The 25,230-nt window shown below is 41.3% G+C and overlaps 2 protein-coding genes across 7 annotated transcripts in view; both read right to left on the reverse strand.

Moving 5' to 3' along the window:
- Positions 1–214: 214 nt before the first annotated feature.
- Positions 215–18,893, reverse strand: LOC135519580 (glucose-6-phosphatase 2-like). Of its 5 annotated transcripts, XM_064944816.1 has the most exons (11): positions 18,844–18,893; positions 18,569–18,721; positions 18,188–18,271; positions 17,720–17,774; positions 15,138–16,189; positions 14,349–14,530; positions 2,243–2,545; positions 1,616–1,725; positions 1,315–1,426; positions 1,085–1,206; positions 215–986 (listed from the first exon to the last, which is right to left on the reverse strand). In XM_064944816.1, exons 6-11 carry the CDS (start codon positions 14,411–14,413, stop codon positions 475–477), a joined length of 1,224 nt encoding a protein of 407 aa, XP_064800888.1. In that variant the 5' UTR covers positions 14,414–14,530; positions 15,138–16,189; positions 17,720–17,774; positions 18,188–18,271; positions 18,569–18,721; positions 18,844–18,893; the 3' UTR covers positions 215–474. The 5 variants fall into 5 exon arrangements, with proteins under 5 accessions (XP_064800888.1, XP_064800890.1, XP_064800886.1 ...); XM_064944818.1 differs by lacking the exons at positions 14,349–14,530; positions 15,138–16,189; XM_064944814.1 differs by lacking the exons at positions 14,349–14,530; positions 15,138–16,189 and having other exon boundaries at positions 2,243–4,357.
- A 573-nt stretch (positions 18,894–19,466) lies between these two features.
- Positions 19,467–25,230, reverse strand: part of LOC135519581 (ceramide synthase 6-like) — a 32,853-nt gene continuing 27,089 nt past the window's right edge. For both annotated transcript variants that reach the window (XM_064944819.1, XM_064944820.1), the window contains 3 exons: positions 23,114–23,270; positions 22,572–22,595; positions 19,467–22,361 (listed from right to left, as the gene is read on the reverse strand). In XM_064944819.1, the coding sequence (XP_064800891.1) occupies positions 22,194–22,361; positions 22,572–22,595; positions 23,114–23,270 (349 nt within the window). In that variant the 3' untranslated portion in view covers positions 19,467–22,193. The remainder of the gene's footprint in view (positions 22,362–22,571; positions 22,596–23,113; positions 23,271–25,230) is intronic.

A 25,230-nucleotide genomic window follows, 5' to 3' on the forward strand; every position in this document is an offset into this window, starting at 1 on the left:
AGTGGCGCAGCGGTCTAAGGCACTGCATCTCAGTGCAATAGGGGTCACTACAGTCCCTGGTTCAAATCTAGGCTATCACATCCGGCTGTGATTGGGATTCCCATAGGGTGGCGCACAATTAGTCCAGCGTCATCCGGGGTAGGCCATCATTATAAATAAGAATTTGTTCTTAACTGACTTGCCTAGTTAAATAAAGGTTAAAAACAGTAAAGGAAATTTATTTATAAAACACATTTTGTTTACAATTTACTTTATTTTTTTTGTCTTAAAAAAACACCAGCTCACTCATTTCACACTGTACATGTAACATACAATTTAACATTGCAAAAACTATAATCCACATTTTCAAACAAGGTAAATAGTTTAGCAAAAGATATCTACATTACAACCATAAACAAATTGCCATAGGAGTCAGGCAATCTATGTTCATTATAATGCAATTCGTCATTGTGTCAAGTGACGATGTACAAACATTTAGTCTAATTTCCTCTCCTTGTCTCCTATCAACAAGTGAACACCGTAGGGGATGAGTGCCACCACACTAAGAGGGACTGCAGCACTCTTACAGAATGAGAGTATGTAGAACAGGATCTCTGTGTGAGTGGGAATTTTGATGAAATCGTACAGCTGCAGAGAGGTCAGATTGGCTGCTACACACATGAGTTTAAACCTAGTCTTGTAGACGTTCTTCACCTTGCAGCTCTGGATGAACATCTGAGAGTTAATGGCCAGGCCAAGTCCAAACAATGCTCCCAGGTTCCTCACTAAACCAGCAAAAGGTGTAGTGTCCAGGTGGATCCAGTCTGGATTGGCACACCACTTCTTTGCTTTAGGTATCGACCACAATAGGTCAATGTCTATCATTTTAAGGAGCAAGTAAAGGCTGACGGCAAAGGAGAACAGAAATAAGCTAGTGTGAAGGTAGACTTTTAAACTGGCTGTGTGGATCGAGGGAACATGCTCAAATGCTTCAGCAACTAGTATACCTGTTGAGAATTAAAACATATATATACTGTAGTGAAAATGTCTACCAAGTGAAAACACACACCATGTAAACACTAATTGGTCATAATAGAAGTCTTACCAGCTAGAACACCAAGGATAACCTGGTGAGGGAAGTGTGTGGCGATGAAGATCCTGGAGATGCCAACACTAATCTGAATGATCCAAAATGCCATCCACAAAAAGGACCACACAAGCCCAAACCTGAGAAGATTGAGGATCATTTAGGCCCTAATAGAGGCACACATTATACAGGCACATACATTATTTCACAAAGCAACATAGTAACAGCATGCTCATGAATATGCCTACCTCTGGCAACCCTGAGTTGAGCTGTCACAAAGGCGTTTGGTAAAGTTGAGTGCTGATGTGATCATTACATACCAGACACATGAAGAGCCCATGGCATGACCGGATGGACTGCCTATACAAATGAACAGGGTTTATCTATCATACAAGCATGACACACATTCAGATCTTCACAAAGATATATTTCAGTTCACAAAACAATACATCAGACAGTTTTGCCATTTTGCAATCCATTACATGGAATAATCCTTCAGTCTCCAGAATGTATGATCATAAGGATTGTCAGACAGGAAATGACACTGACCTGGTCCTGTTTCACAGGTAATGTGGAACTGCTCCAGCTGGGGGAGTGAATTATTCTGGTAAAAGAGAGTTTCATGCACCCACCAGTATGGCCGTTGACCAAACAGAATCCTAAAAACAACGAGAGTCAGATTTAAGCAATAATGCACGAGAGGGTGTGGTATGTGGCCAATATACCATGGCTATGGGCTGGATACAGCCCTTAGCTGTGGTATATTGGCCATATACCACAAACCCCCAAGGTGCCTTACTGCTATTATAAACTGGTTACCAATGTAATTAGAGCAGTAAAAATAAATGTTGCGTCATACCCGTGGTATACAGTCTGATATACCACAGCTGTCAGCCAATCAGCATTCAGGGCTCGAACCATCCAGTTTATCATAACATTTATATAACAATATGTGTTTCAATACAATCAAATTCCTTATACTATGCCAAACAAACTATATCTGTCAAAATATTTATGTAATGTCATACTGATCCCCTAGACAGCATGAGCATGTTGTTATAAGCATCAATACGCATAATTTTACTATCACTCAATATCTCTCCCTGCCTCTACTAGTTATGGCAACACAAGTGTAAATATATATTTTTTAAACACAGTGAGCAGATGGTGTCCTACCATTTGAAAATTAGGTTGAACCAGTCTCCGATAACTGCCACCCATATCATCTTGGTGCCGACAATTTGGCTAAGCTGAAACCACAGAGGGAAATAGAGAGAAAAGATGTTACGAGGGTCGCCCACAGAGGACATGAAGTCAAGGAAGTCATGGTAGTCCTTGTAGTTGCTCTGGAGGTGCTGGATCACCAGCACCCCACTGCTGTGGATGAGGTCCATCTGGGGTTCAGTCTGTCTGGCACGACTGGGACAGCTGCTCCCTTGGCCACAACTACAATGCTGCACCATGGACATCAGTCTCTCCCTTTTTAATAGAGAGACAGAGAGAGAGAGAGAGAGAGAGAGAGAGAGAGAGAGAGAGAGAGAGAGAGAGAGAGAGAGAGAGCTGTCTTCTTTATATGTAAATGTACCACCATGAATCATTCAAAAGCTAAGTGTATGGGTTGACATTGTTTGATTGTGTTGGTATAATGTGAAATCAGCATTTTAAGGCATGTTGCATAAAGTTGTTTACAGGATGATAGTGTGGACATTAGATTGTCCACAGGTCATTACTTGTATTGGTTAAATATTAGCCATTCCATCCACCTCTGAGGACAGTGTTCGCACGCAAATGCACTGTTCGACCACCAGGGCCATTTACATAATGACATCATTTTCCCATTCAGTGATTCTCTGGTGGGGTGATTGGGCACTGTAACAACAATGGGTTTATAACTGTGAAGTAAAACATCACGATATGTACTATTATTATTATATTGTTTATTATTAAAAGTAATTTTGGATTTTAACCATTACCCTAAGATAAGAGAACATCCCCTACTACAGTGGTTCTCGAACCTCTCCTCTGGGACACCCAGATATTTCACAACTTGATTCACTTATCAAGGGCTTGATTATTAGTTGACTGTTCAGCTGTTCTGTCTGGAATAGTTCAAATACATTGAATGGCTGCCAACCCCAAAGGAGCAGTTTTGCTCTTATTTTTCTCAACTGAGAAAAAGGCTACCAGATGCCCCAGTGAGACCAATGGGATATCTAATGAAAATGCAGAACCTTGAACAGACCCCTTTTCTAGACAACCTCCAGAGACAAAACTGGTACTAAACTATGCTTTCTTAACATTCTGTATCTTCATGCAGATATAAACTCGACTAAAATGTACAAATATATATATATGTTTAACGTTGATATAGGCTTTGCCTACAGGTACATGTCTTATATCGCCACAGGGTGGCGCAAATTCATGAGCACAGACAAAGGGAATAAAAACTTTGCGTTGGGAAAAACGTGTCTCATTCCCTTTTTATTTTCATATCTGGTTTTAGACGAGACATAAGGAATAAACATCGAATTTGATAAATACTGTGCATTATAATTTATTTGTATTGCATGAGTTTATTTCTTAAAGGACTAGCAACTTTAACTTTACAAAAAAAAACTCAATTTCCGGTGTGCAGTCACAGTCCTTGTTTCCGTGAGACGAAATTTTGAAAACTACTGCGAAAAGTTGACAGGAGTTCTGGGTCGAGGAACATCCGAAAATTGCTACGGCAACGTTGACGAACAAAATTCACCATATTTTATAAAATTATAGCTAAAATTATTGTTACATGAATCGCGTCGGCTACGTTTGTTCATGAGTTGAGAGGTGGTTTGTTTTTAGCTAGCTGGGTTTGCTTAACCATGAGTTCATATATTTCAGTGTAAAGCTACAACAATCTGGGATTAGTTGTTTTATCAGAAAAAATGAACCCCTGACACTTGATTTATGGATGTGGACCAAAGGAGACTAACGTTACACCGTAGGACCTTACATGTTCTGATTTACAAGGGCGAATTGGCTCTGGAAGCCAAAACAAATGACATTACTCCATGTAAACAGGAATCAATTCTCAATTGCGGTAGGGTTCTATAAACATATACCACTCCTTTCAAATCACGTCAATTTCACGAATACAAAATACACACTTACTATACCTGTTTTAATAGTTGCAGCCGACAGTATTTATCAGTGACAACACATATGTGGTTTCTCTTCCATTTACACACAGGTGTTCAGAGACGCAGACCAGGTAGTTCACTCGGTCTTCCATCTGTTTTCCGTTAACAGGAGCTGTGACATGGAAATATGGCGGTGTGGGGACCCTAACCCTATAAGGTTGTGTATCAATGTTATCTATTGTTTAAAAAATATATATTAACAAACCTATCATCAATTGAAATGACCTTTATCCTGTCACGTGCACTGGATATAGCATGCGTAAATAGTAGTGCTTACTTGCAAGCTCTTCTTCAACAATGACTAAGTCAGATGAAAATACACACTTGAATAAAGAAATACACAGGAGAAAAGTCACTACATACAGTTCCATACCAGTGCAAATAACAGTGAAGGGATACTGGTGATAGTTGTAACCAGGGTTAAAAGCAACTGAGCAACAGGATAAATAGTAGCAGCAAATAGTGGTTGTGTGTGCATGTGTGTTTGATTGCACCTGCGATACATTTTTTAGACTTTTTTATTTTAGAGATGTATATATAATAATCAAACACACACTACCATTCAAAAGTTTTGGGTCGCTAAGAAATGTCCTTGTTTTTGAAAGAAAAGCACTTTTTTTGTCCATTTAAAATAACGTAAAATTGATCAGAAATACTGTGTTGACATTGTTAATGTTGTAAATGACTATTGTAGCTAGAAATGGCAGATTTCTTTATGGAATATCTACATAGGTGTACAGAGGCCCATTATCAGCAACCATCACTCTTGTTTTCCAATGGCATGTTTGGTTAGCTAATCCAAGTTTATAATTTTAAAAAGGCTAAATCATCATTATAAAACCCTTTTGTGATTTTTAGCACAGCTGAAAACTGTTGTACTGATTAAATAAGCAATTAAACTGGCCTTCTTTAGACTAGTTGAGTATCTGGAGAATCAGCATTTGTAGGTTCGATTACAGGCTCAAAATGGCCAGAAACAAATAACTTTCTTCTGAAACTCGTCAGTCTATTCTTATTCTGAGAAAATTAAGGCTATTCCATGCGAGAAATTGCCAAGAAACTGAAGATTTTGTACAACGCTGTGTACTACTCCCTTCACAGAACAGCTCAAGCTGTTAAATTAAATAACCAAAATACCACAAGAGGTGTCCGGGTGTCCTGCGGAGGACAAGTACATTAGTGTCTATTTTTTGAGAAACAGATGCCTCACAATCCTCAACTGGCAGCTTCATTAAATAGTAACCATCAAAACACCCTCTCACCCTCAACAGTGAAGAAGCGACTCTGGGATGTTGGGCTTCTAGGCAGATTTGCAAAGAAAAAGCCATATGATTTCCAAAGCCATGTGGAAACCAAATATCCTGAGGCTGCATTTATTCTAGCTGGGGTTTACTAAATTCTATCAGCATACACCAAGTCACTTGGCGAGCTGTCAGCATCACATGGTCTCTCCTATCATTCCGCAATGCAATACAAAGCCCTCACCTTTCCCCCTTTCTGCAAATCTGACCATGACTCCATTTTGTTGTCTCCCAGCCATATCAGTGTGGAGACGGACTAAAACAGCTGAACGCTCGACAAGTCTGAGTCTTATCCCAATGACTGCCTGACCAATCTTGATTCACGGTTGACAAGATTGTGTCGATCTCCCAGTGGACTGGGATATGTTGGCGTGATCCAGATAACAACAAGGCCTTATACGTCCTCGGTCAAGTCTTTAATAGCAAGTGCATCGGTGATGTTGTACCCACTGTGACTAAAACATTCCCTCACCAGAAACTGTGGATTGATGGCTGCATTCGCCAAAACTGAAAGCGCAAATCACCACTTTTAATCATGGCAAGGCAACTGGAAACATGACAGAATACGAACAGTGTAGCTATTCCTCCCAAGGCAATCAAACAAGCAAATCATCAGTATAGAGACAAAGTAGAGTCGCAATTCAGCGGCTCAAACACGAGACGTATGTGGCAGGGTCTACAGTCAATCACGGATTACAAAAAGAAAACCAGCCCATCGGACATTGACGTCTTGCTCCCAGACAAATTGCTCGCTTTGAGGACAATTCAGTGCCACTGACACAGCCCGCTACCAAAGCCTGTGGGCTCTCCTTCACCGTCGCCAATGTGAGTAAAACATTTAAATGTATTAACCATCGCAAGGCTGCTGGCCCAGATGGCATCCCTTGCCGAGTCCTCAGCATGCACAGACCGTCTGGCTGGTGTGTTTACGGACATATTCAATCCCTATTCCAGTCTGCTGTGTCCACATGCTTCAAGATGGCCACCATTGTTCTTGTTCCCAAGAAAGCTAAGGTAACTGAACTAAATGACTATCGCCCCGTAGCACTCACGTCTGTCATCATGAAGTGCTTTGAGAGACTAGTCAAGGATCATATCACCTCCACCCTCCCTGATACCCTAGACCCACTCCAATTTGCTTACCGCCCCAATAGGTCCACAGACGACGCAATCGCCTGCACACTGCCCTATCCCATCTAGACAAGAGGAATACCTATGTCAGAATGCTGTTAATTGACTACAGCTCAGCATTTAACACCATAGTACCCTCCAAACTCGACAATAAGCTCGAGACCCTGGGTCTCAACCCCATCCTGTGCAACTGGGTCCTGGACTTTCTGACGCCCGCCCCCAGGTGGTGAGGGTAGGAAACATCTCCACCCCGCTGATCATCAACACTGGGTGCGTTCTCAGCCCTTTCCTGTACTCCCTGTTCACTCATGACTGCGTGGCCATGCACGCCTCCAACTAAATCATCAAGTTTACAGACGACACGACAGTGGTAGGCTTGATTACATCAGATCATCGCAGCCAGCTATCTGCAATCGAGTGGCTACTTTTAGCTAACGCCTATGTCCCAAAACAAGAACCAGTTAGCCTTGAGCTAGGCCCATATACCAGCTAACTTCTTGGGCTACAATACCTCTTTTGCCAATTGACCTGGACCCTTTATTGTCGACACGGAGCCCCGCCGATCCATCACGACTGGTCTGCCGACGTAATCGTACGATGTGGTTTCAACAGACTTTTCCATTGCGATGACGATGAAAACACATCCGCTAGCCCCGGCCCACTAACACTCTGAACTCCGTTGTCTCTCACTCACCTAGCGTAGTAGCGACTATCGAACGGTGACCTAAACTGGGATATGCTTAGCACCCCGGCCATCCTACAATCTAAGCTTGATGCCCTCAACCTCACACATTATCAAGGAACCTACCAGGTAAACCCTAAATCCGTAAACAAGGGCACCCTCATAGATATCATCCTGACCAACTTGCCCTCTAAATACACCTTTGCTGTCTTCAACCAGGATCTCAGCGATTTTACTGCCTCATTGTTTGCGTCCGTAATGGGTCCACGGCCAAACGACCACCCTTCGTCACTGTCAAACGCTCCCTAAAACACTTCAGCGAGCAGGCCTTTCTAATCGACAGTGTATCCTGGAAGGATATTGACCTCATCCCGCCAATAGAGGATGCCTGGTTATTCTTTAAAAGTGCTATCCTCACCATCTTAAAACCACTTGGGGCAAGGGGGCAGAATTTTCTCTTTTGGATAAATAGCGTCCTCAATTTCAACTTCCTGCTACTCATGCCAAGAATATAAGATTTGCATATTATTCGTAGATTTGGATAGAAAACACTGAAGTATCTAAAACGGTTTGAATCATGTCTGTGAGTATAACAGAACGTATGTAGAATGCAAAACCCTGAGGACTAACCGTTCAGATTTATTTTTGAGGTCTCTGTCTGTTCAGTGAGTTCTTGTTGGCAAACGATATTTCTTAGGAACTGTTTTTATTTCCTACCGCTTCCACTGGGTGTCACCAGTCTTTGGAATTTGGTTCAGGTTATTCCTTTGTGCAATGAAGAAGTAGGCCAACTAGGAACTGGGTAACACCGTTGAGAGTTGCGCAAGACGTGAAAAGTAGCGCTGGTTTGTTGTCTTCCTGTATTGAACAAGAGAGACCTGTCTACAATTTGATCGATTATTAACGTTTAAAAATACCTAAAGTTGTATTACAAAAGTTGTTTGAAATATTTTGGCAAAGTTTATAGGCAACTTTTTAAATATTTTGTAGTGACGTTGCGTTTTTTGGAAGTTGTTTTTTTTCTGGATCAAACGCGCCTTATAAATTGACATTTGGATATATATGGATGGAATTAATCGAACAAAAGGACCAATTGTGATGTTTATGGGACATATTGGAGTGCCAACAAAAGAAGCTCGTTAAAGGTAATGCATGCTTTATATTTTATTTCTGCGTTTTGTGTAGCGCCTGCAGGGTTGAAATATGCTACCCTCTTTGTTTACTGGTTGTGCTATCATCAGATAACAGCTCCTTATGCTTTCTCCGAAAAGCCTTTAAAAAATGTATATAAAACAAATCTGACATGTTGTGAATCCAGCCAACGAGTATCTTATTTGTGTGATTTAATGAAAGTTTGATTTTTATATCATTTTTTTGAATTTGCTGCGCTGCATTTTCACTGCCTTTTCCCACCTATCCGTAAGAAGTTTTAAATAAGCATGCCCCATCCAAAAAATGGTAGAACAAAGAACATATATAGCCCTTGGTTCACTACAGACTTGACTGCCCTGACCAGCACAAAAACATCCTGTGGTGTACTGCATTAGCATCGAATAGCCCCCACGACATGCAACTTTTTATGAAAGCAAAGGATAGCTTTTTGAAACAAATTTGCATCCTGTAGCACAAATTCCCCAAAGTTCTGGGACACTGTAAAGTCCATGGAGAATAAAAGCACCTCCTCCCAGCTGCCCACTGCACTGAGGCTAGGAAACACTGTCACCGCCGATAATCAAGAATTTCAATAAGCATTTTTCTACGGCTGGCCATGCTTTCTACCTGGCTACCCTGGCCAAAAGCTCTGCACCCCCTGCAGTAACTTGCCCAAGCCCCCTGCTTCTCCTTCAACCAAATCCAGATGGCTGATGTTCGGAAAGAGCTGCAAAATCTGGACCCCTGCAAATCATCTGGGCAAGACATCAGGACCCTCTTTTGAAAATTATCCGCCTCAATTGTTGCAAACCCTATTACTAGACTGTTCAACCTCTCTTTCGTATCGTTTGAGATCCCTAAAGATTGGAAAGCTGCCGAGGTCATCCCCCTCTTCAAAGGGGGAGACACTCTTGACCCAAACTGTTCCAGACCTATATCTATCCTATCCTGCCTTTTCTAAAGTCTTCAAAAGCCAAGTTAACAAACAGATCACTGACCATTTCGAATCCCACCGTACCTTCTCCGCTATGCAATCTGGTTTCCGAGCTGGTCATTGGTGCACCTCAGCCACGTTCAAGGTCCTAAACGATATCATAACCGCCATCGATAAAAGACAATACTGTGCAGCCGTCTTCATCGACCTGGCCAATCACCGCATTCTTATCGGCAGACTCAACAGCCTTGGTTTCTCAAATGACAGTCTCGCCTGGTTCACCAACTACTTCTCAGATAGAATTCAGTATTTGAAATCGGAGGGCCTGTTGCCTGGACCTCTGGCAGTCTCTATGGGGGTGCCACAGGGTTCAATTCTCGGGCCGACTATTTTCTCTGTATACATCAATGATGTCGCTCTTGCTGCTGGTGATTCTCTGATCCACCTCTACACAGATAACACCATTCTGTATACTTCTGGCACTTCTTTGGACACTGTTAACCTCTTAACTCTGGGGCACAATTTCATTTTTGGATGAAAAACGTTCCCGTTTTAAACAAGATATTTTGTCACAAAAAGATGCTCGACTATGCATATAATTGATAATTGAAGCTTTGGAAAGAAAACACTTTGAATTTTCCAGAACTGCAAAGATATTGTCTGTGGGTGCCCTAGAACGGGAGCCACAGGCAAAACCAAGATGAAACGGCAAACAGGAAATGAGCAGGATTTTTGAGGCTCTGTTTTCCATTGTCTCCTTATATGGCTGTGAATGCGAGAGGAATGAGCCTGCCCTATCTATCGTTTCCCCAAGGTGTCTGCAGCATTGTGACGTATTTGTAGGCATATCATTGGAAGATTGACCATAAGAGGCTACATTTTCCAGGGGTCCGCCCGGTGTCCTCCGTCAAAATTGGTGCGTCATTTTCAGCTGCTGGTATTTTTCCATGTGATTCTGAGGGGAAAGCAGGCTTCCACGAACTGCATATCAATGAAGAGATATGTGAAAAAACACATTGAGGATTGATTCTAAACAACGTTTGCCATGTTTCAGTCGATATTATGGAGTTAATTCGGAAAAGGTTTGACGTTTTGGTGACTGAATTTTCGGTTCGTTTCGGTAGCCAAATGTGATGTACAAAACGGAGCGATTTCTCCTACACAAAGATTCTTTCAGGAAGAACTGAACATTTGCTATGTAACTGAGTCTCCTCATTGAAAACATCCGAAGCTCTTCAAAGGTAAATTATTTTATTTATCTGGTTTTTGTGAAAATGTTGCGTGCTAAATGCTACGCAAAATGCTAAGCTAGCTTGCAATACTCTTACACAAATGATTGATTTGCTATGGTTCAAAAGCATATTTTGAAAATCTGAGATGACAGTGTTGTTAAGAAAAGGCTAAGCTTGAGAGCAGGCGCATTATTTTCATTTTATTTGCGATTTTCAGAAATCGTTAATGTTGCGTTATGCTAATGAGCCTGAGGCTTTATTCACGATCCCGGATCCGGGATGGGGAGTATCATTAACAAACCTCCAAATGAGCTTCAATGCCATACAACACTCCTTCTGTGTCCTCCAACTGCTCTTTAATGCTAGTAAAACTAAATGCATGCTCTTCAACCGATCGCCGCCCACACCTGCCTAGCATCACTACTCTGGACGGTTCTGACTTAGAATATGTGGACAACTTCAAATACCTAGGTGTCTGGCTAGACTGTAAACTCTCCTTCCAGCCTCGCATTAAGCATCTCCAATCTAAAATTAAATCTAGAATTGGCTTCCTAATTCGCAACAAAGCCTTCTTCACTCATGCTGCTAAACATACCCTCGTATAACTGACTATCCTACCGATCCTGGACTTCGGCGATGTCATTCACAAAATAGCCTTCAACACTCAGACTGCATCCAATTTGCTGAGTAATTACAGTGCCATCCGTTTTGTCACCAAAGACCCATATACTACCCACCACTGCGACCTGGTATGCTCTCGTTGGCTGGCCCTCGCTTCATATTCGTCGCCAAACCCACTGGCTACAGGTCATCTATAAGTCTTTGCTAGGTAAAGCCCCGCCTTATCTCAGCTCACTGTTCACCATAGCAACACCCACCCGTAACACGTGCTCCAGCAGGTATATTTCACTGGTCATCCCCAAAGCCAACACCTAATTGGTCCCAATTAGTCCCAGTTCTCTGCTGCCAATGACTGGGACTAATTGCAAAAATCACTTAAGCTGGAGACTCATATCTCCCTCACTAACTTTAAGCATCAGCTGTCAGAGCAGCTTACTGATCACTGCACCTGTACACAGCCATCTGTAAATAGCCCACCAATATTGTTTTTTTTGTTTGTTTGTTGCTCTTTTGCACCCAATATCTGTACTTGCACAATCTTCTTCTGCACATCTCACTCGAGTGTTTAATTTCTAAATTGAAATTATTTCACCACTATGGCCTATTTATTGCCTTACCTCCCTAATCTTACTACATTTGCACACACTGTATATAGATTTTTCTATTGTGTTATTGACTGTACGTTTGTTTTATCCCATGTGTAACTGTTGTTTTTGTCAAGCTGCTTTGCTTTATCTTGGCCAGGTCGCAGTTGTAAATGGTTAAATAAAAAGAAGCACAAGCATTTCGCGACACTCACATTATCTGCTAACCATGTGTATGTGACCAGTAAAATTTGATTTGTAGTGGATTATTAGATTTTGTCCTATATACACTTTTTTGTTGGTCTCAATAGATGAGTATTCAGGAAAAAACAGAAGACGTATACTTTTTCCTTTCTTTAAAGTGATCGTGTCCCAAAACAAAGCCAAGAAAGACAGAATATATCAACAAAGCCAAACAGGGATTTCGGGATTGGAAATTAGAGCAATTTATGGTAAATTGGGAAGAAATCTGTTGGTAATATTGTACCATTTGAATGTTGACCATGTGTTAAACCACAAGTCAAATGATTTGTTTTTCTTTTATTCAAGGTGAGATATTGCATTTTATTTTCCGAGACAACCAAAGTGACTGACTGCATACATTTGAAGTCGGAAGTTTACATACACTTAGGTTGGAGTCATTAACTAGTTTTTTAACCACTCCACAAATTTCTTGGCAAGTCGGTTAGGACATCTACTTTTTGCGTGACACAAGTAATTTTTCAGACAGATTATTTCACTGTATCACAATTCCAGTGGGTCAGAAGTTTACATACACTAAGTTCACTGCCTTCAAACAGCTTGGAAAATTCCCAAAAATTGTCATGGCTTTAGAACCTTCTGATAGGCTAATTGACATAATTTGAGTCTCACCCCCCCCCTTAAATGATTTAGATGCACTATTGTAAAGTGGCTGTTCCACTGGATGTCAGAAGGTGAATTCACCAATTTGTAAGTCGCTCTGGATAAGAGCGTCTGCTAAATGACTTAAATGTAAATGTAATGTAAATGAGTCAATTGGAGGTTTACCTGTGGATGTGTTTCAAGGCCTACCGTCAAACTCAGTGCCTCTGCTTGACATCATGGGAAAATCAAAAGAAATTAGCCAAAACATTGTAGACCTCCACAAGTCTGGTTCATCCTTGGGATCAATTTCCAAACGCCTGAAGGTACCAACTTCATCTGTACAAAAAATAGTACATTAGTATTAACACCATGGGACCACACAGCCATCATATTGATCAGGAAGGAGACACGTTCTGTCTCCTAGAGATGAACGTACTTTGGTGCGAAAAGTGCAAATCAATCCCAGAACAACAGCAAAAGGACCTTGTGACGATGCTGGAGGAAACCTGTACAAAGTATCTATATCCACAGTAAAACGAGTCCTATATAGACATAACCTGAAAGGCTGATCAGTAGGGAAGAAGCCACTGCTCCAAAACCGCCATAAAAAAGCCAGACTACGGTTTGCCACTGCACATGGGGACAAAGATCGTACTTTTTGGAGAAATGTCCTCTGGTCTGATAAAACAAAACTAGAACTGTTTGGCCATAATGATCATTATGTTTGTAGGAAAAAGGGGGAGGCTTGCAAGCCAAAGAACACCATCTCAACCGTGATGCACAGGGTGGCAGCATCATGTTATTGGGGTGCTTTGCTGCAGGAGGGACTGGTGCACTTCACAAAATAGATGGCATCACGAGGCAGGAAAATGTTGCTTCAATATATCCACATCTCAAGAAATCAGTCAGGAAGTTGAAGTTTGGTCACATGGGTCTTCCAAATGGACAATGACCCCAAACATACTTCCAAAGTTGTGGCAAAATGGCTTAAGGACAACAAAGTCAAGGTATTGGAGTGGCCATCACAAAACCCTGACCTCAATCCGATAGAAGATGAGGGCAGAACTGATCAAGCGTGTGCAAACAAGGAGGCCTAGAAACCTGACTCCGTTACACCAGCTCTGTCAGGAGGAATGTGCTAAAATTCACCCAGCTTATTCTGGGAAGCTTGTGGAAGGCTACCCTAAATGTTTGACCCAAGTTAACCAATTTAAAGGCAATGCTACCAAATACTACTTGAGTGTATCTAAACTTCTGACCCACTGGGAATGTGATGAAAGAAATAAAAGCTGAAATAAATCATTCTCTCTACTATTATTCTGACATTTCACATCGTAAAATAAAGTGGTAATCCTAACTGACCTAAGACATGGACTTTTTTTACTAGGATTTAAACTGAGTTTAAATGTATTTGGCTAAGGTGTATGTAAATTTCCAACTTCAACTGCACATACACCTTCATGCTGAGGATCAACGAAGGAGGATCATACCAGAGTGCAGTAAATAGTAGAGTACAATAACAAGTGGTTTGGGCAACTTTTAGCTTTATCATGAATGTTATTATGTATGTGTTTGTTGTTATTCAAAGGCAAAATCAGAATGATAAATCTTTGATCGTACTTGTGTATGGGTGTTACTTTCCTCTTCATCAGTCTTGGCTGTGGCTCTATCTTGGATGAAAGCATTGAAGACAGTTTGCTTTCACTGGGGCCTCTGATCTCACACTCAGAGGGTCCTTAGTAAATGATGGAGCTCCTGATTTTGACTGGACGAGCCAATTGAATAATACTGTGCTCACAATCCTTTTGAAAACAGAACATAATCTGGTTAGGATGTATATTAACATACTTGTTGAATTGCATATAGTGTTGTCATCAAAGGTTATGCTATGGTGTTAGCTGTCTAAATCTGAATTAACATGCACAATATGGAATGAACTGTATAGGTTGTAAATTATATAATCTAGGCTAGAATGAATTTGCTCAATGCTCTGACAAATGCACATTGGTTATGAACCTACACTATATGTAATCAAAAGTATGTGGACACCCTTTCAAATTAGTTGATTCGGTTATTTCAGCAACACTCGTTGCTGACAGGTGTATAAAATCGAGCACACGGCCATGCAATCTCCATAAATTAACAATGAAAGTCACTGAGGCCATTCTACTACCAATGTGGCACCTTCATAGGATGCCACCTTTCCAACAAGTCAGTTTGTCAAATTTCTGCCCTCCTAGAGCTGCCCAGGTTAATTGTACAGTATGTGCTGTTATTGTGAAGTGGATATGTCTAGGAGCAACAACGGCTAAGCCGTGAAGTGGTAGGACACAAGTTCACAGAACGGGACATCCGATTGCTGAAGCTTGTAGTGCGTAACAATCTTCTGTCCTCTGTTTCAACACTCACAAGTTCCAAACTGCCACTGGAAGCAACGTCAGCACAAGAACTGTTTATCAGGATCTTCATGAAATGTGTTTCCATGTCCGAACAGCTGCACACAAGACAAAGATTACCATGCACATCTCAACGGACAAATCTGGGTTTGACAGATGCCAGGAGAACGCTACCTACCCGAATACATAGTGCCAACTGTAAAGTCTGGTGGAGGAGGAATAAGGGTATGGGGCTGTCTTTCCATGTTTCAGGCTAGTTCCAATGAAGGGAACACTTAACGCTACAGCATACAATGACATTCTAGACAATTCTGTGCTTCCAACTTGTGGCAACAAAGGCCCTTTCCTGTTTCAGCATGACAATGCCCCCCATGCAAAAAGTGAAGCCCATACAGAAATGGTTTTTCGAGATCGGTGTGGAAGAACTTGACTGGCCTGCACAGAACCCTGACCTTAACCCCAAGAATTGGAACACCGACTGCATCCAGGCCTAATCGCCCAACATCAGTGCCTGACCTCACTCATGCTCTTGTGGCTGAATGGAAGCAAGTCCTCGTAAAAATATCTAGTGGAAAGCCTTCCCAGAACAGTGGAGGCTATTGTATCAGCAAAGGGGGGACCAACTCCATATTAATGGCCTTGTGAATGTTGACCTGTTTTTAAAGGTCTTCCTCACATCGGCTACAGAGAGCGTGATCACACAGTCGTCCGGAACAGCTAGGTGCTCTTATGCATGCTTCAGTGTTGCTTGCCTAGAAGCACGCATAGAAGTCATTTAGCCTGTCTGGTAGGCTCATGTCACTGGGCATCTCACGGCTGTGCTTACCTTTTGAAGTCAGTAATAGTTTACAAGCCCGGCCATATCCAACGAGCATTTGAGCCGGTGTAGAAGGATTCAATCTTTGCCCTGTGATGCTTTGCCTTTTTGATGGTTTGTCGGAGGGCATAGCGGGATTTCTTCTAAGCATCCAGGTTAGATTCCTGCTCCTTGAAAGCAGCAGCTCTAGCCTTTAGCTCAGTGCGGATGTTTCCTGTAATCCATGGCTTCTGGTTGGGGTACGGTCACTGTGGGGACGACATCATCGGTACACTTATTGATGAAGCCAGTGACTTATGTGGTGTACTCCTCAATGCCATTGGAAGAATCCCAGAAACATATTCCAGTCTGTGCTAGTGAAACAGTCCTGTTCTTAGCATCTCCTTCATCTGACCACTTCCGTATTGAGCGAGTCACTGGTACTTCCTGCTTTAGTTTTTGCTTGTAAGCGGGAATCAGGAGGATTGAGTAATGGTCAGATTTGCCAAATGGAGGGTGAGGGAGGGTTTTGTACGCGTCTCTGTGTGTGGAGTAAAGGTAGTCTGGAGTTTTATTTCCCCTCAGGCTGGATGTCAGAAGGTGAATTCACCAATTTGTAAGTCGCTCTGGATAAGAGCGTCTGCTAAATGACTTAAATGTAAATGTAACATGTAACATGCTGATAGAAATGAGGTGAAACAGATATGTTTCCCTGCATTAAAGTCCCTGGCCACTAGGAGTGGCGCCTCTGGATGATCATTTTCTTCTTTGCTTATGGCCTTATACAACTCGTTGAGTGTGGTCTTAGTGCCAGCATCGGTTTATGGTGGTAAATAGACAGCTCCGATAAATACAGATAAACTCTCTTGGTAAATAGTTTATTTACCAAGAGAGTAAATGGTCTACAGCTACCTCAGGCAAGCAAAACCTTAATATTAGATTTCTTGCACCAGCTGTTATTGACAAATAGACACAGACCGCCACCCCTTATCTTACCGGAGGCAGCTGTTCTATCTTGCCGGTGCACCGAAAACTCAGCCAGCTGTATGTTATCCATGTCGTCATTCAGCCACGACTCGGTAAAACATAAGATATTACAGTTTTTAATGTCCCGTTGGTAGGATAGTCTTGATCAGAGCTCATCCAGTTTATTTTCAATGATTGCACGTTGGCTCATAGGACTGATGGTAGAGGCGGGTTACCCAATCACCGTCGGAGTCTTACAAGACACCCCGACCTACCCCCTATATCTCAATCTCTTTTTCATGCGAATGACAGGGATTTGGACCTTGTCTGGTGTCTTAGTCCAGTATAAGGTGATTAATCGCTGTTCTGATATTCAGAAGCTCTTTTCGGTCATACGAGACGGTGGCGGAAACATAATGTACAAAATATGTTACAAATAACGCTTAAAAAAAACAATTGCACAATTGGGTAGGAGCCCGTAAAAAAGGCAGTCATCTTCTCTGATGCCATTATTACAATTCCTCTTGTAATCGCTCCTCTTTCACCCTAGCTGCTAAACAACCATGTTGTGCTTCTGCCATGTTTTGTTGCTACTATACCATGTTGTTGTCATGTGGTGTTGCTGTGTTGTCTTCTTAGGTCTCTCTTTATGTAGTGTTGTGGTATCTCTTTGTCGTGAATTGTGTTTTGTCCAATATTTTAATCCCAGCCCCTGTCCCCACAGGAGGCCTTTTTTTGTAGGCCAGCAGTGTAAATAAGAATTTGTTCTTAACTGACTTGCCTGGGTTAAATAAGTTCTTTACAAACCTTTTATTTTTTTAAGGAAGGCTTACCTTAATTTGTTCACTCCAGTTAGTCAACTTTTCTGGTTTCCTCAACAACATCAAGCTATTCAAGAAAGGGATAAGAATAAAATGTCTCATTGTAGAATGACAGTGATGTGTCAGGTCTTACAGGTCTCTTCCTCTTGTTGTGCTCCTCTATGACTTGTCGAATTTCTAAAATGCCTTCTGCCTGAAAAGCACTTCCTCGTGCTCTAAAACATAATCGCAGAATACAAAATATCCAACAACATCTTTACTACCTGAAAGGCTCATAATAAGGTCATGCGTATAATTGTGTGTGTGTCCGCTGTATAGTACATTTCAATAGGTACATGGCACCATGCTCGGTTGGTGGAACTTCATGGAAATGAAAACAACAACATGCAGTGTTTTTACAGCACTATTACAACTTTTATAAACATTGGCACATGACTTACACTTACAGTAGATATTTTATAGAAAAGGTAACCTACTCACTTGTCATTCATCAACTTGGATGCCTTGATGAGTTTCCCAGCAAACTTCTGCAGTCCCTTGGCATAACTGACCTCCAGCTCAGCCCTAGTCACAGAGAAATGTCATCAAGGCACGTTACTTTTGTCACACTGAGGTGAAACCGTAACTACAGGTAATTCAAATTCATTCCGGAAGTTAGGACTTCAGCATGCAATTCTGAATGGATGTGTAGGTACGTACCAAAAAAATAATGGAAATGTCATGAAAAATAAATATGTGCAGTCCAGCTTCAAAAGTGTAACTTTTCCAATCTGAGAGAGCATACTATGCTCAAATAAATGACCTCAAAGGATCTTCTCAAGGAGTTGTGTATGCAAATACAGTACATCACATTGACCATACCTTTGCTGACATACTGTCATGACCTTGCAGAAATGCTCCCCATTGTTGGAAAACCTCTTCAGATCTTGGTACAACAGGTTGTACTATAACACATTCGCCAAGTCATGGTGTTGTCAAGCTGCGGCTATCTTGAGTAACCACTAATACAAACAGCTTTGAAGAAAATCCATTACATTTTGAATTATGGTACACACATATAAAGGAGAAATAAGCAACATTTCTCTTTGCCATTTCACTAAAAGTTGTCTTTGAAAAGAGGTAGAGTGAGTACTCACCGTACAGTTGCTCACAGGGTCCGGCATTTTCAGTCTAAGGTGGTTTATTGACTTTGCACTTTGAACACGCTCCTAAAGCCATTTATGCGGAAATCACCTGAGCATACAAAACATTAAGAACATGTTTTGCGTCCTCAGTGTATATGTTCAGATGATTTCCGCATGAATTACTTGAGGAGAGGTGAATCCAGGTGAAAGCTATGATCCCTTATTGATGTCACTCGTTAAATCCACTTCAATCAGTGTAGATGAAGGGGAGGAGACATGTTAACAAATGATTTTTAAGCCTTATGACAATTGAGACATGGATTGCGTATGTGTGCCATTCAGAGGATGAATGGGGCAGACAAAATATTTGTGCTTTTGAATGGGGTATGGTAGTAGGTGCCAGCCGCACCAGTTTGGGTGTGTCAAGAACTGCAACGTTGCTGGGTTTGTCACATGCATCAGTTTCCTGTGTTTCAAGAATGGTCCACCACCCGAAGGAGATCCAGACAATTTAACACAACTGTGGGAAGTATTGGAGTCAACATGGACCAGCATCCTTGTGGAATGCTTAACACCTTGGTGTTCCTAATGTTTAGCACACTCAGTATATAGCCAGTGCACAAAGGAAAATTCCATTGGCAGATTCAACCATTTATGTCCTCATCCATCCACTGTCACTTTGTGCACATGAAAATGAATGTCAATAATTACTTAATTCATGAAAACCCTTTTCCCATCAACAACAGGGATGATCGATACTGCATTAGAGACCTACACAATACACATTCTATTCAATCCATGTGTCCTTGGATGATTCATATATGCCAATACAAGTAAAAAGAGAAATTACATGGGCTCCTGGAGAGCTATTATTTTTCTCTGAAACACAAACGCTACTTGAAGTTGAATATGCAATACATCTAGTTATATTTCAATGAGAATGGATTAGTGAGATGAATGTCCCGAAAGCATTGTTGAATGAATATCAATGACAAGAATTCATAGTCATAATTATGCAATCACATTAATTATTCACTTAGCCTTGAGAGGGAATCGGTTTTGGAACAAAAAAGTAACAATCCTTCATAGTCAACTTGCCCTGCCACAAAAATTCTAATTCTGTAATCTACCAATATTACTCTGTTGCTTCTCACAAGAACAAGTATGTACAGCAACTGCTAGTTTCAATTAATCAGATTGACAAATATACTTTCTTACTTGCAATCTTTAATATTGTCAAGGGTTTTAAATGCATCATTGCTTAATAATACCTTCCTCTGTCTTCCAAGAGGGCCATGAACAATTAACGAAATACTTACCAGAAATGTTGTAGAATACTTAACAAAATTGAATTGGAAATATAGCTTGGCCCTATTTTTACACACACACATACATAATGCTGTTACTGATATCTCTTACAGCTTATGGATGGATAATGTGTGTTTGTATTTCCCATAATAATGCATTGTTGTAAGACCACATTACTATTCATTTGTGAGCAAAACAAATGCAATCCGTTTTAGAAAATGAAGGGGGGGGGCATCACTGAAAACAAATCCATTTGTTTAGCATTTTTGCCAATGACAAGACTCATGCTGTAATGTGTGTACCCGTTGATGGAATTGTGAAATGATATGCATTACGGATTGGTTCACAATTAGCCAATCTTAACACTGACAAAGTCATTGACACATGTTGACAATAATTTGCAAATTTACAGTACCAGTCAAAAGTTTGGACACATCTACTCATTACAGGGTTTTTAAAATATTTTTTTTTGTTACTATTTTCTACATTGTAGAATAATAGTGAAGACATAAATTATAACACATGGAATCTTGAGATTCTTCAAAGTAGCTACTCTGCCTTGAGAACTTTGCACACTCTTGGCTTTCTCTCAACCAGCTTCATGATGTAGTCACCTGGAATGCAATTCAATTAACATGTGTGCCTTGTTAAAGGTTAATTTGTGGAAATTCTTTCCTTCTTAATGTGTTTGAGCCAATCAGTTGTGTTTTAACAACGTAGGGATGGTATACAGAAGATAGCCCTATTTGGAAAAAGATGAAGTCCATATTATGCCAAGAACTGCTCAAATAAGCAAAGAGAAACAACAATCCATCATTACTTTAAGGTCAGTCAATGCAGAAGATTTCAGGAACTCTGTGCAGCAGGCTGGTGACTCAGAGTTCAAGTAACAGACATTTCAACATCAACTGTTCAGAGGAGACTGCATGAACCAGGCCTTCATGGTCGAAATTGCTGCAAAGAAACCACTACTAAAGCACACCAATGAGAAGAAGAGACTTGCTTGGGCCAAGAAACACGAGCAATGGACATTAGACCGGTGGAAATCTGTCCTTTGGTCTGATGAGGCCAAATTTGAAATTGTTGGTTCCAACCGCCATGTCTTTGTGAGACGCAGAGTAGGTGAACGGGTGATTTCCGCATGTATGGCTCCCACCGTGAAGCATGGAGGTGGTGTGATGGTGCTTTGCTGGTGACACTGTCAGTGATTTATTTAGAATTCAAGGGACACTTCACCAGCATGGCTACCACCTGGTCTGCACTTAGTCCCACTATCATTTGTTTTTCAACAGGACAATGACCCAACACACCTCCAGGCTATGTAAGGGCTATTTTACAAAGGAGAGTGATGGAGTGCTGCATCAGATTACCTTTCCTCCACAAATCACCCGACCTCAACCCAATTGAGATGGTTTGGGATGAGTTGCACCGCAGAGTGAAGGAAAAGCAGCCAACAAATGCTCAGCATATGTGGGATCTCCTTCAAGACAGTTGGAAATGCGTTCCAGGTGAAACTGGTTGAGAGTGCCAACAGTGTGCAAAACTTTCAAGGCAAAGGGTGGCTACTTTGAAGAATCTAAAATATATTTAGTGTTATTTCATAGTTTTGATGTCTTCACTGCTATTCTACAATGTAAAAAAAAAGTAAAAATTAAGAAAAATCCTGGAATGAGGAGGTGTCCAAACTTTTGTCTGGTACTGTATATCTATCCAAAATAAATAACATAGACACATAACATAATTAACTACCCCCAGTATGCCAGTCAGACTACGTTTAAACAGCATGCTTTCGCTATAATAGTGGAATGCGTTCATTCGTTGGCTAAACAGAGACTGGGCTGTTACCGACAGTGTTTTGATATTTCATTGAATGCAGTTTGATGCAAATATAGAGAAAGATAATAAAATGGAGGGGAAACATGGAAATAATCAAACTGAAAACTAAGAACTTCCAGTACCAGACAGGCAATGTTGTTCATGTCGCACACATGTAGTATCTATGAATGGTGTCTGCAGCTTTGCTCCAGTGCTTATAAAATGTCTTATAGCAGTGGTCAGTGTTCATCTAGACAAGGGGCCCCTGCTGACAGGTACCCATTGGTCCCGTGGACTTTATTGGTCCCGTTGGTGGTGCTGTTGTGGTGCTTCTGAACAGGAGTGGGCGGAGGACCGTTGTCCTCGTCTGAGCTGGACTCAATGTCACTGCGGTCATCTTTCGACACCTGTGGAGAGGTGCAGACGCTGTCAGAACAGCTCATATACCATCTGATGTCATGACAGAGGAAGTAAAAGCAGTTGGCCATCGCTATTGGTTTCCTCATTTTACAAATAAGATCATGTAAAAAGAAAGGGATGTCATGTGATTGTAACATGATAGTGAGATGACGTGACAATACACAGACGTTTGTTCCCCTTCTGTTCCAACTACTTACATGTAAAGGATTCCACTTCCCTGCCTTGAAGGTTGAAAGGTTAGCGTGAGGGATAGAAAAAGTAAAATCAATGAAGGTTATTGACAACAAAACAGGCCCTTTAGTGAATAGCTTCTGTAGTACAGTACATGTACAGTGAGCTTGACTGCTAAGATTACCCAACGCTTTGCATTTACAATTACAAAAAGTAACATGGTAGTGCTAAATTCTAACTACATACATAATGAGAATGACTTTCTAACTACATAAAGACAGTCCTCTTGAGTGTACTCTATGAAAATATGACAATGTCTGCCAAATGGCACCCTATTCCCTATGGGCCCTGGTCAAAAGTAGTGCACTACATATGATGCCATTTAGGACCCTGAAATGAGAACTGGGGGAGAATCAATGTTTCCTTGACTACTCGCATTCTCTTAACTCAGGAGAAGAGAAGCTCAGAGAGAGACCTCTGACATTCTCAACCAATGAGGTTTGAGAACCAGGCGAGAGGACGCGGGGAGTCAAGAAATTGTAATTGAGACTCTCCCTTTGTCTCTCACCTTTCCTCTGGAGATGGCTCGACAGGCTATCTTCACTATGAGGTAGGACCAGAAGGAGTGCAGGAACTGCAGCAGGATCAGCAGTAGGTTGAACACCCACCAGGAGGGGTACGGCCCCACGATCTCCCAGCTCTCAAACAAGGTAGTGTTTAAAATCCTACGTGAAAGAGAGAGAGAAATAATTAGTCAACTCATTTGATAAGTAAACCAACCTACACACACATTCAGAGCAGCTCATAATGACAGGATGTAGTAATGAGACAACCACAACGTCTCTATTGGGAATTGTAACAGACTGGAAATACTTATTGGTTTTAATACGGGTCTCTCTCTAAAATTAACAAAAACCTGTCAACTAAAGTACACGCCAGAAAACCCAGTCTGAGGCAGCTGTCATCAAATAAGCTACTTATTATTGTCTTAGAATTCTAGGTGAACAGAAGACGGTAAATGTTCCTGGTGCTCTAAGGTAGAGTGGAGGAATACAGATGGCCAGGTGGTTGAGAGAGACCCTCCGGGACAACATAAGAGGCTAACGTCCAGAGCCTTCAGCCCCTAGCTAAGGGTTTCCCAAACTCGGTCCTCGGGACCCTAAGGGGCGCACGTCTTTTTTTTTTTTTGCCTTAGCATTACACAGCGGATTCAAATAATCAACAAGCTTTGATAATTTGAATCAGCTGTGTAGTGTTAGGGCAAAAAACAAAACGTGAGGTCTCCTAAAACCCTTGGGGTCCTGAGGACCGAGTTTGGAAAACACTGCCCTAGCTTGCTCTCCATCCTCCACGACAGACAGGCAGACAGACCCTCTCTTAACAGCCAAGGATAATTATCACCCAGGAGACAGACAAATAACTTTATCCCTTCTCCCCGCTATACTGTGCGGAAAAGCTCATGCAGCACTTTACTGTATGAAGTCAATCTGTTATAATGTACACACTACTCAAACCACTTTAAAGAACATATTAAATCCTTCCTTCACTTCTCTGATGAATGGCTTGATAGCTATTTCCGTGAAGGTAGAGATATAGTTGGATAATTGTACATGATATGAACCCTGCTGATACTGAAGCCATGGCAACAGTTGTACAGTCACACTATCCTTCTGGTTGATGGGGTGCGCTCTGCCTGCACTGTGATATAGTGTATAACTCACGACGGCATACTAACAAGGAAATCACTGAATGAGACTTCTAAAGGATTTACATTTCTTTAGAGACAGTGCACTGTACTGTGGAGGTTCATGCTTTAATATCTTTCGAATAAAGAGTCGTTTGTCATTTTGATCTGGTAATTAACTGCGCTGTCCTCGAGTGTGGGCTCAAAATTGGGGTGACGTCTCAGAGCGGGATAGTAAATCACGTGGCTTTTTTCTCCTCGTACAGTGACGGTAGTGCTGAGAGTGCTAAGGCCATGACACAGTAAGCTGGGGAGCGCATATTCCTCTACTATGACTAATTTGCAACTGCTTCTCTCATATCAAAAAAGGTAGGATGTCTCTCTGATGACACATCAAAAACATTCCGGTGCAATCCAAATGTGTCAAAATTTGGAAGTCCAATATGTAAAAAAGACAACATTCTGGCATTGATACCAACTGATACAGGCACTGTGATAACATAAAGAATTAGTTAATTGAGGTTTTCAAAGTGTAAATTGAATGTGCCATTTCAGATTCCAGTCTTGACCCTGGTTTACATAATTAAATGATCTCAAAATAATGGTCCGTCTTTCATTTTTATTTCCCCCTCCTTCTTTACTGGAGAAGATGCTTACGTCCATATTGTTGCTGTAGTATCCATAGTAACTATTACTAAGCAACAAAACTCACCAAGACCTGTATAAAATGAAAACCTTCCTGGAAAAATTGCAAAGCCCATTTGGAAAGTGTCAATATTCTGAGATCTACAGTACATTCATGTCTCCTGTATTCAGAGACAGATTATACAATGAAACAAACATGCTCCGATATACAGTATCATCCTGGTCTGTTTCAACTTGCAGCACACAAGTGCATCTAAAAAACACTCAACTCCATTGTTTCAATTGAGCTGTAGTCTTTCACAGAGAAGACATTGGTTGAGTCCCAAATGCTGCCCTATTCGCTACATAGTGCACTA

Source organism: Oncorhynchus masou, chromosome 29 (genome assembly GCF_036934945.1).
Source record: "Oncorhynchus masou masou isolate Uvic2021 chromosome 29, UVic_Omas_1.1, whole genome shotgun sequence".
In the NCBI taxonomy this organism is placed as follows: Eukaryota; Metazoa; Chordata; class Actinopteri; order Salmoniformes; family Salmonidae; genus Oncorhynchus; species Oncorhynchus masou.

Excerpts from the sequence above, each read along its gene's own strand:
- LOC135519580 (XM_064944814.1), bottom strand. The coding sequence starts at position 2,664 with ATGATTCATGGTGGTACATTTACATATAAAGAAGACAGCTCTCTCTCT. Across the intron at positions 1,427-1,615 it reads TACCTGTGAAACAGGACCAG|GCAGTCCATCCGGTCATGCC; the intron begins GTCAGTGTCATT and ends TCATTTGTATAG. Across the intron at positions 987-1,084 it reads TATCCTTGGTGTTCTAGCTG|GTATACTAGTTGCTGAAGCA; the intron begins GTAAGACTTCTA and ends AATTCTCAACAG.